The 14,752-nt window shown below is 38.7% G+C and overlaps 1 protein-coding gene across 2 annotated transcripts in view; it reads right to left on the reverse strand.

The window, feature by feature from the left end:
• Nucleotides 1-14,752, reverse strand: part of CUL3 (cullin 3) — a 116,438-nt gene that overhangs the window by 84,250 nt on the left and 17,436 nt on the right. Inside the window, exon 2 of one of the 2 annotated variants that reach the window (XM_023222377.1) lies at nucleotides 3,421-3,618. The exons of the other annotated variant lie outside the window; for it this stretch is intronic. Within the exon in view, the coding sequence (XP_023078145.1) occupies nucleotides 3,421-3,618 (198 nt within the window). The remainder of the gene's footprint in view (nucleotides 1-3,420; nucleotides 3,619-14,752) is intronic. 2 annotated transcript variants of the gene reach the window in all.

A 14,752-nucleotide genomic window follows, 5' to 3' on the forward strand; every position in this document is an offset into this window, starting at 1 on the left:
TTCGTCTCATTTTCAGAAAATGGATGGTTTACTAGATTCAAAGTAATTTTAGAAATAAAGAATCTCAGGAATATTATTTCCAACTCCATTATTGTACATATAAGTAAATTTAAAGGATTCCTAGAATTTAAAGGACTAGAGCTTTACAGACAGTAAGTCAGTTAACTTGAAGCCCCTTTCACTGAATTTCAGCATACTCCAACTTGATCATTCTACCTTAGGAGCAGATCTACAGAGAATTCAAGGGCTCAGACTAAAGCCACATTGCCTGAATTTAGTTCCAGCTAGGTCGCTTAATAGTTACATGGATCTGGACAAATGACCAATTATCTATGCCTCAGTTTCTTCATTTGTTTTCAGACATAATAGTAGTATCTGCAACATTGGGCTGTGACTGTTAGCTAAGTTAAAACATGTAAAAGCACAAGAACTGGGCCTAGCACACAGTAAATGCTAAGTAAAAGTTAATTGTGTTCATTATCATTCCCTATAGAACCTCCGGCAAATGAGAACATGTCCCTCTTCTAAGTTTACTTCTTTTCCATTGTTCTTAATCCCATACTCTCTATATCCAATAACTGGACTGTTCCAATCTTCTCTCCTTCAGCAGCTTTAAACAAAACTCTTTCACCTGTCCTTCTTTGGATGCCAAATTTCTTAAATTGTTTTTTTCCATTTCCCACACCTACTTACTATAGTTTGCTCCTAAGATTCATCCTTTGGCTATGGGCTCTTTGTTTTCTGAACTCCAACACTTGTTCCTCAGTATATGTTACCAAATGCCAAATCTCCACATCTAATTTTGAGTTCCTGCCCAAGCTCTAAATCTATGTGTCTCCGAACATATGATCTCTCTACTTGGGCATCTTACTATGATCTCACACTCAATTTTCCTCACATGCAAAATGATTTATAAGGTATCTTCCAAGTGAGAATATATTATATTTTCAGTTTAATCTAAACAAAACTTATCATATTCTCTATCCATTTCAAGTCAGCTTCCCACTATTGCTTCATAGTATTTGCTATTGGTGGCATTATAATTCTCTTGGTGGCACTGTAATTCTCCGAGTAAGCAAGCTTTGTCTAGACTTAGTTTAGAATTTCTGACATCATCCATTCATTTCCAGCCTATCACTTTACCCAGATCTTTCCAGGTCTTCTCCTGATTTTATAAACCTCCTCTCAATTTTACATTTAAAGCATCCTCATAATATTCTGCCACATAATCACCCACTTGAAATCACATCTTCAAATATTCTGTCACATTATCACCCACTTAAAAACCTCCAATAACTGTCTACAGTTTAGTCCACATTCTTTAGCCTGGCACCCAAATTTTTCTACAATCTGTTCCCAAACCATCTTTGTAACACTACAATCTACTAATCCCCATAATTATTATATGCCTCAGTCAAACTCTACTTACCACCTAAGTTTAACCAACCAGTTCATCTCTATATAATTTCACAACATCTGCCATCCTGGAATGCCTTCCACCACACTGTTCATATATATCCCAAATATTTTTCAAGGCTCAACTCAATTTCATCCTTCCCCATAAAATCTTACAGCCCAGGGCAACCTCTCCTTTGTTTGAATTCTTAAGCCCTTTATTGCCTATGCAACTCACGTGCCACTTAATTATATAATGACTCACACGGTTATCTAAATGTGTGTATCATCCATCTCTCACATCACAATAAAAACCCCAGGAAAGGACAGTATTGTATCTCTTTGCATCCACTATATTATCACTGAAAGCTGTGCTTATTAATAGGCACTTAATAAAAAACTGCTAATTGTGTGAAGAACAATCACCTTGCTTCATAAGATACTAACTGCATGGCTCATGTAATTCCCTTTAAGAGAAAGAAATTACAGAAGAAAGAGTAGAAATAGAAAATTACTGTTTTGGAACCACCATAAGTAATAATGATTCATGCAAGAATCATCAATGGACGCCAAAACCATCACATGAAAGTTTCTAGGGAACAGGATATTCATACAGTGTCAAAATATATCTGAACAGATTACTTATGAATTACAAAGGGAAAAAAGGTACCTTCACAGTGGAGAAATCTGGCGGACACCAATGATCAAAGTTAACATCACCAATAATGGGATAAACTGACATCAAGTGCCTCCTGATGTGATGCACTGAGGACACAACATCACTTACGTATTATTCCTGCCAAAAATGCATAACCTGAAACTAGTCATGAGGAAACAATCAGACACACCAAAAACTGAGGGATAATCTACAAAACAACTGACCTATACTCTTCAAATATGTCAATGTGCTGAAAGACAAAGAAAGGCTGAGGAATTGAACATGAGATCCTGGACTGGATCCTGGATCAGAAAACAAATTGCTATAAAGGAAATCACTGCTATACAGGACAATTGGTGAAATCTGAATAAGGAATGTATTAGGCAACAGTATTATATTGTCAAACTGCCTGATTTTGATCGTTGTTCTTTGGTTAAGTAAGATAATTTCCTTATTCTTAAAAGAAATGTTGCAAAGTCTTTTAGGGTAGATGAAATCTAAAACTTATTCTCTAATGGTTCAGCAATAATAATGATAACAGTAATCATAACACATATCAATAGAAAAACTGGCAAAAAAAATGTAGCAAAATGTAAACAACTGGTGAATCTAGGTGAAGGGTACATGAGAGTTCACATCGTGCTATTCATAAAACTTTTTTTCAAAATAAAATTAAAAAAATAAATACCCCAATACCACATAAAGACTATGAGAAGTTTTTATCAGTCTGTGTGGTATTTTACATTTTACTTGACAATCTTAAAGCAAGGCATTGTAACAGAAGTTATTTTCTAAATGAAATTACATTTTACATGCAATGGAAGAGTTCGCTCTATAAAAACATTTGTTCTAAAAAAAATACATCATTCTGAAATCAGAGAACCATTTGTAATAATGTGAACAGCCCACCAATAATTTATCTTTTTAAAAAATTCACATGTACCACAGAACTCAGTTAAAATAAAGTCAATTTTAGTGAACTGTCTTAGAAATACTTTTAAACAACGTAGTTTTATTGTGTTCAAATATACAGAAAAACGAGAAAGTAAAAATGGGCTGATTAAATCATTTTAAGGAAAAAATTCCTTGTAATTAACATATTAATAAACATCTGTGTACTGAGTTTGCTTCATTATGATTTATAGAACGCATTTATTATAGCTCACAAACTTCATTTCTCAATTATCAAAATTTTCAATTTAGCTGATTTATAAATTTTTCATGAGTGCTTATAATAGTCACAAATTAGTAATTTCTATAGGCTTCTGGTGCCTTTAAAAAGAATACTTCTAGTCAAAGTGCAATATGGTATAAAGGATTTTCTACATTCAATATAGTATTAGCAATAGTCCTTTAAAGTTTGATACCTTATTTATGAGATGTTCGGTAACAACTTCTCTTAGTCCAGTGTAGAGCTTTTCTCCATGTTTATGCAAAACCATTGTATATGCATTTCTATAGAGCTCCTCAAAACTAAGACCACTGTTATTCTTACGCTGGATTTCTTGAATTGCATTTTTCAGAAGGTCCCAAATGCTGTTTACATATTTTTCATCCATGGTCATCTGTAATATCCAAGAGAGAGAAGAGACAAAAAAAAAAAAAAAAAAAAAAAAAAAAAACCAATGGTTGAAAGTCTTTCTATATTTGTCCATATATAGTAAATATTTTATTATATAGATATGATTATAAATGTATGACACACAAGAACATTAACAACCTGTTTTAACGGGGGGAAAAAAGGGATACATTTAAAAATAGTTTCTAGATCTGTTAGAAGCAATTTCAAATCTTTTAAGACCTCCCTCCAATCTTACCTGGAGCAGAACTCTTCACTTTAAATAAAATCATAATGATTTATACACCTGTAAGTCACTTATCCCTTCCCTCTCCCCCACCAAAATACTTGCCAAGTTAAATCCCAACAGCCCACATACTACTGACATATATCCGTATAGCTGAAAGAAAATGAAGAATAACATATGCCCATAATTTTTGGTCCATGTGAGTTTAAATTCATAACCACTAACGTTATAAGTGCAGCCTTCATGCAACCTCACAATTCCACTAAGTCAGTCTACTGACTCTACTCTTCTAGATGATTTTATACCATATCCTCCATCCTCACTCTATGATTATGACTGCTTCCTATTCCACTGAGAAAGTAAAAACAACCTGATAAGACACTATACAAACTCCAATCATATTCACACACCAACCAATCTGATTTTATGCCAATAAAACCTGCTAGGTTCTTGAGCTCAAAGTGCCAAGTTATTGTACTCGAAGTATAGCATAAGGACCAGACACATAAGCAACACGTAGGAACTTGTAAGAATTGCAGAATTTCAGGCCTTACTCCAGACCTACAGAAACAGACTCCACATTTTAACAAGAACTCAAGGCAATATTACACAGAATGAAATTTGACAAGTAAATCTTTAGTTCTATGCCAAACCACGTATTGAAAAGGTCTCCCTTTAGTAATCACTCATCTCAGCACCATCAAAATTTTTCCTCTGGTAGACAATCTCCATTCACACTGAAAACTGTCAGTTTTACCACATGGACTGGCTCATGCCTGTAATTCTAGTATTCCAGGAGACTGAGGTGGAAGGATCACTTGAGCTTAGGAGTTTGAGACCAGCCTGGGCAATATAGTGAGACCCTGTCTCTACAAAAAATTTTTTAAGTATTAGCTGAGCGTGGTGGTGCATGCCTATAGTCCTAGCTACCTAGGAGGCTGAGGTAGGAGAATCACTTGAGCCCGGAGGCAGAGGTTGCAGGGATCCAAGATCACATCACTGCACTCCAGCCTGGGTGACAAAGCAAGATCGCGTCTCAAAAAAAAAAAAAGATAAAAAAATGGTCAGTTTCCTATGTCAAAAACAAATCCGCACGAACCCATATATTCCTTCAGCACCATCTAATCTCTCTTTTCATTTATGGCAGAACCACAGGCAACGAGCAGGGGAGATTCTACATACACTGTCTCCAAGTTCCATCTTTCCATTTTATCTTGAATCTACTCCAATAGGGCTTTCATCTCTACCATTTCACTGAAACTGCTCTTGAGAAGGCCACCAGTGACTTCTATATTGCTAAAATCTAATGGTCAAAGTCTCAGTTCTCCTCTTACTTGACCTATCCAGCAGCATTTGAAAGAGCTGATCACTTCTAATACTTGAAACAAATTTGGCAAGGCCAGGTGCCTCACACCAGTAACCTCAGCACTTTGGGAAGTCGAAGCGGGAGAACTTGAAACAAGGGGTTCAAGATCAGGTTGGGCAATATGGCAAAACCCCGCCTCTACTAAAAGTACAAAAATTAGTCAGGCATGGTGGCGTGCACCTGTAGTGCCAGCTCCTTAGTGGGGCTGAGGCAGGAGGACTGCTTGAGCCCGGGAGGTTGAGGCTGCAGTGAGTGGAGATTGCGCCACTACACACCAGCCTGGATGACAGAGCAAGACCCTGTATCAAAAAAGATGAAGAAAAAAAAGAAACAAATTCCTCACTTACCTTCCAAGCACTACAATCTCTTGTGTTTCTTCTATTTCTGTCTCCTATTTGTTCGTCTGTTTTACTGGCTCTTAATTATCACCTAAACCTCCAATCCTAAAGCTCAAGTTCTCGATTCCTTATCTAGCCACACTCAGTTTCTTTTTTGTTTTTTTCTTTTTAGCCACACTCAGTTTCTAGGTGGAGTTGATGTCATCTATTCTCATGGTTTTAAATCAATCTCAAAATTGATACATTCTGTTTAGCCCCCTCTGTCACATGCCAGTCATATATCCAGCTACCTACTCAACGTTTCCATCTGAATGCCTAGTAGGCATCTCAAACTTCCCAAGTCTGAAACAGAACTCCTAATCTTTTCCCTCAGTTGGTTTCCCCTGAAGTGTTTTCCAACTGAACAAACGTCTACTGTATCCTTCCAGCTGCTCCGGCCAAAAAGCTTGTGATCATCATCAACTACTCTCTGATCCCACTACTAATCCAACAGAAAATTCTGTTGTCTCTAACCTCAAAATGTATCCCCAGAATTCAACTCTTTCTCACCACTTCCACTGCTACTATCCTGGTCAAACCACCATCACCTCCAACTGGTCTCATCTCCACTCTTGGCCTGCTATCATCAGGCAAACCAGGGTGACCTTCTATAAGCATAAATCAAATGTCATTCATTTGCTCAAAAAATCCTCAAATGATTTCTCATTTCCTTTGGAGTTAAAGTCAAAGTCCTTACAATGTTCTATAAGCTTTATTCAATCTGATAATCTCTCAACTTCATCCATTTTTCCCCTTTGCTCACTCTGCTCCATGCACTCCCTGGCACATATCAAACAAGCTCATTTCAGTGTCTTTGTATTTGCTATTCTTTCTGTCTGAAATGTTCTTCCCTCGATTCCTGCAAGGCTCAAACCTCTACTCAACTGTCATCTTACAGTGAAGTTTTAAATGCCCACCTTCTTTACAGTAACAGCCTCACCTCACTACTGATCCCCAACTCCAACCCATATTCTTCATTATTTTCCTAGTCTCCCTCTCTACAACCAAATGTCAGCTTCATGAAGGCAGCGATCTTTTTTTCACTGCCAAATTCCTCAGCCTCTAAAACAGTATCTGGCACATAACAAGTGTTCATACTTGGTGAATGATTTTCTGCTAATATCTGACTAACGACCCCTCTGTAAATGCCACATAAAATCTCCAAGTTCTCCATTTACAACCTAGGCAACATTGATCAGCTTCACACATACTTCTGATCTGAACTGGATAAAAATTACTGAGTTAGTGGAATACTCTCCAAGTCATGCCTGATGTGTATGAATGTGAAAAGAGGAAGGAGTAGGCAAAATAGTTATTTTAGTCACCCTGGCAGTAAAATACCAGCTCAACTCTCAATCTAGAGGATCCTTAAGCAAATGACTCAAACTGAGTCTTGTTATTCTAATCTTTTCTGGAGAGCTTAAGAAGGAACTTTAACAGAACAATTTCTTTTCTTTTACCGAAATCCTATGCAAGACCTAAGTCTGTCACAGACTTATGTCAAATGACTGTAAAAGAATTTACCCCTACACCTATACTGCTACCTATTTTTAATCAGATATCCTGACAGACAGGATGTCATCCATATTAACATGCACAGATGTGGCTATTCACAAACACAAGATTCAAAGCCATGTAATAATGATGGCCTCAAATACCATAGCTACGTATGTGCAATGTGGTTTTAGTTTGTTGACTGCATATGCTGAGGTTCTAATAAAGCAAACTAAGACACTATCCCTTGACATTGAGTAACAAATAGATAAAACAAAATACTCAGAACAATTTCAAAAAAGAACAAAGTTAATGTCAACTATAAGCCTCAAAGATACCTACACTGCTAATAGCTGAGCAAAACATCAAATGATCTTTTCAGGCTCTATAACCTAAAATCCCCTGAAAGCCAGAAAAAGTATGAAAAGGTCTCTATCCAGAGTAAATTACTAAATTTTTCCAATAGAAGCTGAAGAATTTTAAAACTATAAACCAAGAGGCCTCAAACATTGTACAAGTACTCTCACGTTATTATAACATGACTATTTTCACATATATACATCAAGAGTTGTTTTACTACACAAGGTTGTATGCAGTTTTTTGTTTTTTTGTTTTTTTAATTCATGCCTTATTGATAGATAAGAGATGGGGCTACAGGAAAAAAATGTTCTTCTGGTGATAGCTAGCTAAGGTTAAAATTTTTTCTAACAAACGAGAAGAAGAGCCAGGCACAGTGGCTCCCGCCTGTAATCCCAGCACTTTGGGAGGCCAAGGTGGACAGATTACTTGAGGTTGGGAGTTCGATACCAGCATAGTCAACATGGTGAAACACCATCCCTACTAAAAATACAAACAGCCGGATGTCGTGGTGCATGCCTGTAATCCCAGTTAGAGGCAGGAAAACTGGTTAAACCCGGGAGGTGGAGGCTGAAGTAAGCTGAGATCGTGCCAGCCCACTCTAGCCTGGGCAACAGAGCAAGGCTTTGTCTCAAAAACAGAAAAAAAAAAAAAAAAAAAGACAACAAAAATAGACCCAGAGAGATTAAATGACTTACCTAAAATCACAGAGCTGGGATTAGAGCTTATATATCCCCAAACCTAGTCCGTATCAGTGGACTAATGTCACATTCCATTGTGCTAATATGGTAAAGTAACATCACAGTATGAGTCACTGATTATCTTGGTAAACACAGTATATTGGTAGAGAACATAGGTTTTGCTGTCAGGCTTAGGTTTGTGCCACAGCTTTGTTACTCACAAGCCAAGTGACCTTGAGAAAATTAAGTCCTGGGTTCAATAACAGTATCTATCTCAAAGGGCTGTCATGAAGATTAAATGAGAATGTCAGTAGATTTAATGCAGCCAGGGCACAGTATAATCTCTCATACATCAATTAAGGAAAGTGCCCAATGATAGAATCTCTTGAACTCTCATCAACAGTCATCAAATAAATGTCAGAAAGAAATACAGCTTTTTCAAGCTTAGCAAATATACAGATATGCACTAAAACAAAGGCACCTTAAAAGTACCACTATGATAAATGCACTTCAGTATAATGTAGCTTTCTTTTAGAAAACATTATTCCCCTACATCTCTTATATACTACTTTTCCAGAGCCATTTAAATCACTTTCATCCTCAGAACTCTGTCCTTGGCTCTTTTCACTCTCTACTGGGTCCCTATGTATTTTCATTCGTTGTCATGGTTACATCTATTAGCCGTACATGTAGGGTTCTAAAACTTAAGAGACTCCAGATTGACTGCAAGGGATTCCAGAGGTTCCTAAAACAACAAACAAAACTTTCCAAGTATACTGTGAGTTCACTTTTCTGGAGAGTAGGTCCCTAATTTTTATCAGATTTCCCAAGTTTGTCCGTTTCTTAAAGAAGATAAACTACAATAGTCCTCTTATCTACCGTTTCACCTTCCTTGGTTTAAGTTACTTGCAATCAACCACTGCCTGAAAATATTAAATGAAAAATTCCAGAAATATCAATTCATAAACTTTAAATTGCATGCCGTTTTATGTAGTATCATGAAATCTCGTGCCATCCCACTCAGGATGTGAATCCTGAATTATATCTTTGTCCAGCATTTCTACACTATGTTACACACCCGTTAAAAACTTGGTAACTTAACGGCTATCTGGTTTATCAGATCAAAATCACAATGCTTATGTACAGGCAATGTTTATCTTACTTAATACTGTCCCCAAACCACAAGAGTAGTGATGCTGACAATTCAGAAATGCCAAAGAGAAGCAATAAAGTGCTTCCTCTAAGTGAAAAGGTGAAAGTTCTCTACTTAATAAGGAAAAAAAAAAGGTAAGCTGAGATTGCTAAGATCTATGTTAAGAACAAATCTTCTGGCCAGGATGGTGGCTCACGCCTGTAATCCCAGCACTATGGGAGGCCCAGGCGGATGGTTCACTTGAGGCCACAAAAGTTTAAGACCAGCCTGGCCAACACGATGAAACTCCCATCTCTACTAAAAATGCAAAAATCAGATGGGTTTGGTGGCACACACCTGTAATCCCAGCTACCTGGGACGCCAGGGCACAAGAATCACTTGAACACAGGAGGTGGAGGTTGAACTGAGCTGACATTGTGGCACTGTACTCCAGCCTGGGCAACAGAGCAAGACTCTGTCTCCGGGGAAAAAAAAAAGAACACATCTTCTATCCATGAAACTGTGGAGAAGGAAAAATAATTTGCACTAGTTTTGCTGTCACAACTCAAAACTACAAAAGTATGGCCACAATCATTCACCTTACTTCATCTCATCACACAGGCAGTGTATCATCTCATACCATCACAAGGGTTAAGTACAGTACAAGATATTTTGAGAGACGGCATTCATGTTGTTTTTTACAATATAGTTATAATTGTTCTACTTTATTATTGTTGTTTCTAATCTCTTATTATTTCTAAATTGTAAATTAAATGTCATAGGGAAAAACAGTACATACAGGGCTCAGGGCTATATGGTTTCAGGTATCCACTGGGGATCTTGCAATAAACAGATTCCCTGTGGATGGGGGGGGGGGACTTCTGTACTGGCATTTACATTAATGACTCCCAAATCTATACTGCCTGCCCAGATCTTCCCCCTAACGTCTAAAACTCTCGTTTCAACCACCTGCTATACATCTCCAACCAAATGCTCCAGACACAGATCAAACTCAACACATCAAAAATCCCTGGTGAACTCACCATTCAAACCTGCCCAAACCTTCTTCCTGTAATCTCTAATTCAGTTGTGGCAATACAAACTACCTAATTATACAAGCTAGAAGCAGAAGTCTTCTATTTTTTCTTATCTCTCATCTCCTTCTTATTCAATCATCAAGTACTACTGACATTAAGCCCAAGATATTTCTCAAATATGTTCCCATTTTTTCATCCCGAATACAGCTGACCACTGAACCATGTGGGGGTTAGGAAAAACTGAACTCCTGTGCAGTCAAAATACTGTGTGTAACTTTTAAGTCCCCCAATTACTAATAGTCTACTGTCGACCCAAAGCTTTACCAATAATATAAACAGTCTATTAACACCTGTTTTGTATGTTACATATATTACACACTGTATTCTAAGAATAAAGAAAAAGAAAAAAATATTAATAACATTGTAACAGAGAGAAAATTAAGAACATTTTAAGAAAAAGAAAATGTATTTGGTATTCAATAAGTGGAAGTGGATTGCCATAAAGGTCCCCATCCTTCTGGTCTTCACATTCAGTAAGCTGAGGTGTAGGAGGAAGAGAAGTAGTTGGTCTTGCTGTCTTAAGGGTGGCAGAGGCACAAGAGATAGAGGAGTAGAGGTAGAAGGGGAGGCAGGAGAGGCAGCCATGCTCTGTAACTTTACAAAAACACATTGTAATTTGTCTAACTTTTCTGCTTTTTCATTCCTCTAAAAATGTTTCTATCTGGTCCCAATCCTTGTGCCACTTTTTAAATTTCAGTGCCCACCATCATAGAAGGGTTCATGTCATAAAAGTCAAAGCATTCTTGAGTATCAGAAACCTCCTGTCAGATTCTCTAATGTCAATTTGGTTTTTGGCACTGCTTCTTCTACATTTTCCTCATCATCTGTCACTGTTTCAGAAGCACTCATCTCCATCAAGACATCTTCTGTTGATTCTTCTGGTGTGATGTCCATTAGCTCTTGAATTTTTTCAAGATCCATATCCTGAAACCCTCCACTCCCCACTTTACTACAGCCACACTGTCTTTCAGGATTCTGACTGGCTCTGTCATAAATCTTGCGAAGTCATGTACAACATCTGGACACAGTTTTCTCTAGCAAGAATGTATCATTTCGGGCTAGATGGCTTTCATGGCTTTTTAACAATGATGGCATCTTCAATGGTGTAACCCTTCCAGACTTTCATCACGTTCCCTCTATTGAGGTTCTCTTCCATAGCAATGACAATCTTTTCCATAGATTACTACTACTGTGTTTAATGAGCCTTAAAGGTACGTATTAACCCCCCCAGCTTCCCCATCTACAGGCTGAATTTAAAACACTTTATTTAAGGTCAAGGATACAATACCTTCAGTGATGAAGAACTCATGAGGTTCTGCGTGGCTAGGTGCATTGTCCAATAGAAAAAATACTTAAAAGGCAGTCCCTTACTGACAAGGTACTTCCTGACGTCAAGAACAAAGCACCGATGGAACCAATCCAGAAAAAGAAGTCCAGGCCTTCTTATACAACCAAAAGACTGGCAGCTAGTATTTATCTTTTCTCTTCACAGCTCAGAGGTTAGTAGATTTATTGATAAAGTCAGCCCTGATCATAAACCCGACTGCACTTGCACAAAATAGTAGAGTTAGCTTATCCTTTCCTGCCTTGTACACCCTAGTATGTGCTTCTCTTCCTTACTAGTCAATGTCCTTTGTGGCACTTTTTTCCAGAATAGGGCCCTTTTGTCTACATCAAAAACCTGTTTAGGCAGATAACTTTTCTCTTCAATGATTTTCTTGATGGTGTCTGGGAACTTGTCTGCTGCCTCTTCATCGGCAGAAGCTGCTTCTCCTGTTCCCTTGATATTTTTTAAGCCAAACTTCTTTCTAAAATTATCAAACCATCCTTTGCTGGCATTACATCCTCCAGCTTTAGATCCTTCACCTTCCTTTGACTTTGTCATGTAATGACTTCATTTTCCTCAATTCATATTAGAATCACTAGATATACTTTCCTTACAGCAATCCTGCACCCACATACAAGCTGCATATTCAATATGAGATAAAACAGTATTTTGCAGGCCAGGCGCGGTGGTTCACGCCTGTAATCCCAGCACTTTGGGAGGCTGAGGCGGGCAGATCACGAAGTCAGGAGCTTGAGACCATCCTGGCTAACACAGTGAAACCCTGTCTCTACTAGAAATACAAAAAAATTAGCTGGGTGTGGTGGCGGGCACCTGTAGTCCCAGCTACTCCGGAGACTGAGGCAGGAGAATGGAGTGAATCCGGAAGGCGGAGCTTGCAGTGAGCTGAGATCACGCCACTGCACTCCAGCCCAGGCGACAGAGTGAGACTCTGTCTCAAAAAAAAAAAAAAGTATTTTGCAAAAAGCACAAGGTTTTTGCACCAGCTGGCATAGGTGTAGTGACAGCTTTACAAACTTCCTTATAACAATGGTCCTGGCTTCATTTACCTAGAAATGGCAGGTAACCACAACTGCAGAACTTAATCTAGTGCACATCAAGCAATCCAACAATTTCTTGTAATGTCATGACTTTTCTCTGCTTTGTAGGAGCACTTTCAGGTTCACTAGGGGCACGTCGAATGGGTTCCATCGGGTTATTCCAGGTTTACAATATTCCACTAAACATAATGAAAAATATGTGAAAACTGCAAAAGAAAACTCTTTACTGCACTACAAAGAGAAACTGCTCAACAAACATGATTAGTCACAAGATGTTTTTCTGTTTTAGACAGGGTCTTCCTCTCATCACCAAGGCTGGAGTGCAGTAGTGCAATCATAGCTCACTGCAGCCTCAAACTCCCAGGTTCAAGGGATCCTTCCGCCTCAGCCTCCTGAGCAGCTGGGACTACCAGTGTGTGCCACCACGCGTGGCTAATTTTTAAAATTTCTTTGGTAGAGCTGGGGGTCTTGCTTTATTGCCCAGGGTGGTCTTAAAACTCCTAGGCTTGGGCTGGGCATGGTGACTCACACCTGTAATCCCAGCACTTTGGGAGGACGAGGTGGGCAGATCACGAGGTCAGGAGATCGAGACCATCCTGGCCAACACAGTGAAACCCTGTCTCTACTAAAAATACAAAAAAATTAGGCGGGTGTGAGGATGGGCGCCTGCAGTCCCAGCTACTCGGGAGGCGGAGGCAGAAGAATGGCGTGAACCCAGGAGGCGGAGGTTGCAGTGAGCCGAGATCGCACCACTGCACTCCAGCCTGGGCGACAGAGCGAGACTCTGTCTCAAAAACAAATAAATAAATAAATAGAACTCCTAGGCTCAAGCAATCCTTCTGCCTCGGCCTCCCTAGGTGCTCCAATTACAGGTGTGAGCCACTAGGCATTTTAAGTGCATACTTGCAACATTTGAGCTTACCCTGTTAGCAGTAAGAGGTGGCTATAAAATGTATTACAGCAGTACAATATGTACTACAGTTAATTTTATGCAGTTACAGTTTAATACTGCATCTTTACACTTGTTTACATTTCTCTTGACTGCAAATGGCACCATGTACAATCTGTAAGTGTGTGCCTAAGTTTTAATAAATTTTAGCTTTTTGTAATAGATTTGTGTATATTTTACGGTCGTAAATGATACACAGACTAGCATCTACATACATTGTATGCATTCGTAACAGTTTTTTGTTGTTATTTTGAGGCTACACATTTCATCTGTGAGTATTTTCAAATCTCCATAAAGTTTTCCAATATATTCATTGGAAAAAAACCCATGCAGTTAAGTGAATCCATGAAGTTCAAACCCACGTTTTTCAAGGGTCAACTTTACTACTGTCTTAAAATTTTCACCTGGGCCGGGCGCGGTAGCTCACGCCTGTAATCCCAGCACCTTGGGAGGCAGAGGTGGGCGGATCATGAGGTCAGGAGTTCAAGACCATCCTGGCAAACACGGTGAAATCCCATCTCCACTAAAAAATACAAAGAAAAATTAGCTGGGTGTGGTGATGGGCACCTTGTAGTCCTCGCTACTTGGGAGGCTGAGGTAGGACAATGGTGTGAACCGGAGAGGTGGAGCTTGCAGTGAGCAGAGATCGCGCCACCGCACTCCAGCCTGGGCAACAGAGTGAGACTCCTGGGCAACAGAGTGAGACTCCGTCTCAAAAAAAAAAAAAAAAAAACAAAAACTTTCACACTTCATTGCAAAAGCCTTCCAAACACTATGAACTCCAACATCATGGAATCTACCTCCTTCAAAATCACAATCAAAATAAACACAGGCATACCATGACCCTATTCAAAACCCTTCTATGGTAGCATAGTAGGCATAGATCTAGTTTAGGCTCACTTTTCCACACCTGTCTGACATGTATTTCCTAACAACATTAAACCAATGGGAATTCTTATACAACTTGCTGTTTCTCACTATATTTCCATCACTGTCACAGCCCCTCCCCACTTATTTCAGTTCCCATATCTTTTTTTCCCCCCTGCTTTTGGTCCTC

Source organism: Piliocolobus tephrosceles, chromosome 11 (assembly GCF_002776525.5).
Source record: "Piliocolobus tephrosceles isolate RC106 chromosome 11, ASM277652v3, whole genome shotgun sequence".
Lineage (NCBI taxonomy): Eukaryota > Metazoa > Chordata > Mammalia > Primates > Cercopithecidae > Piliocolobus > Piliocolobus tephrosceles.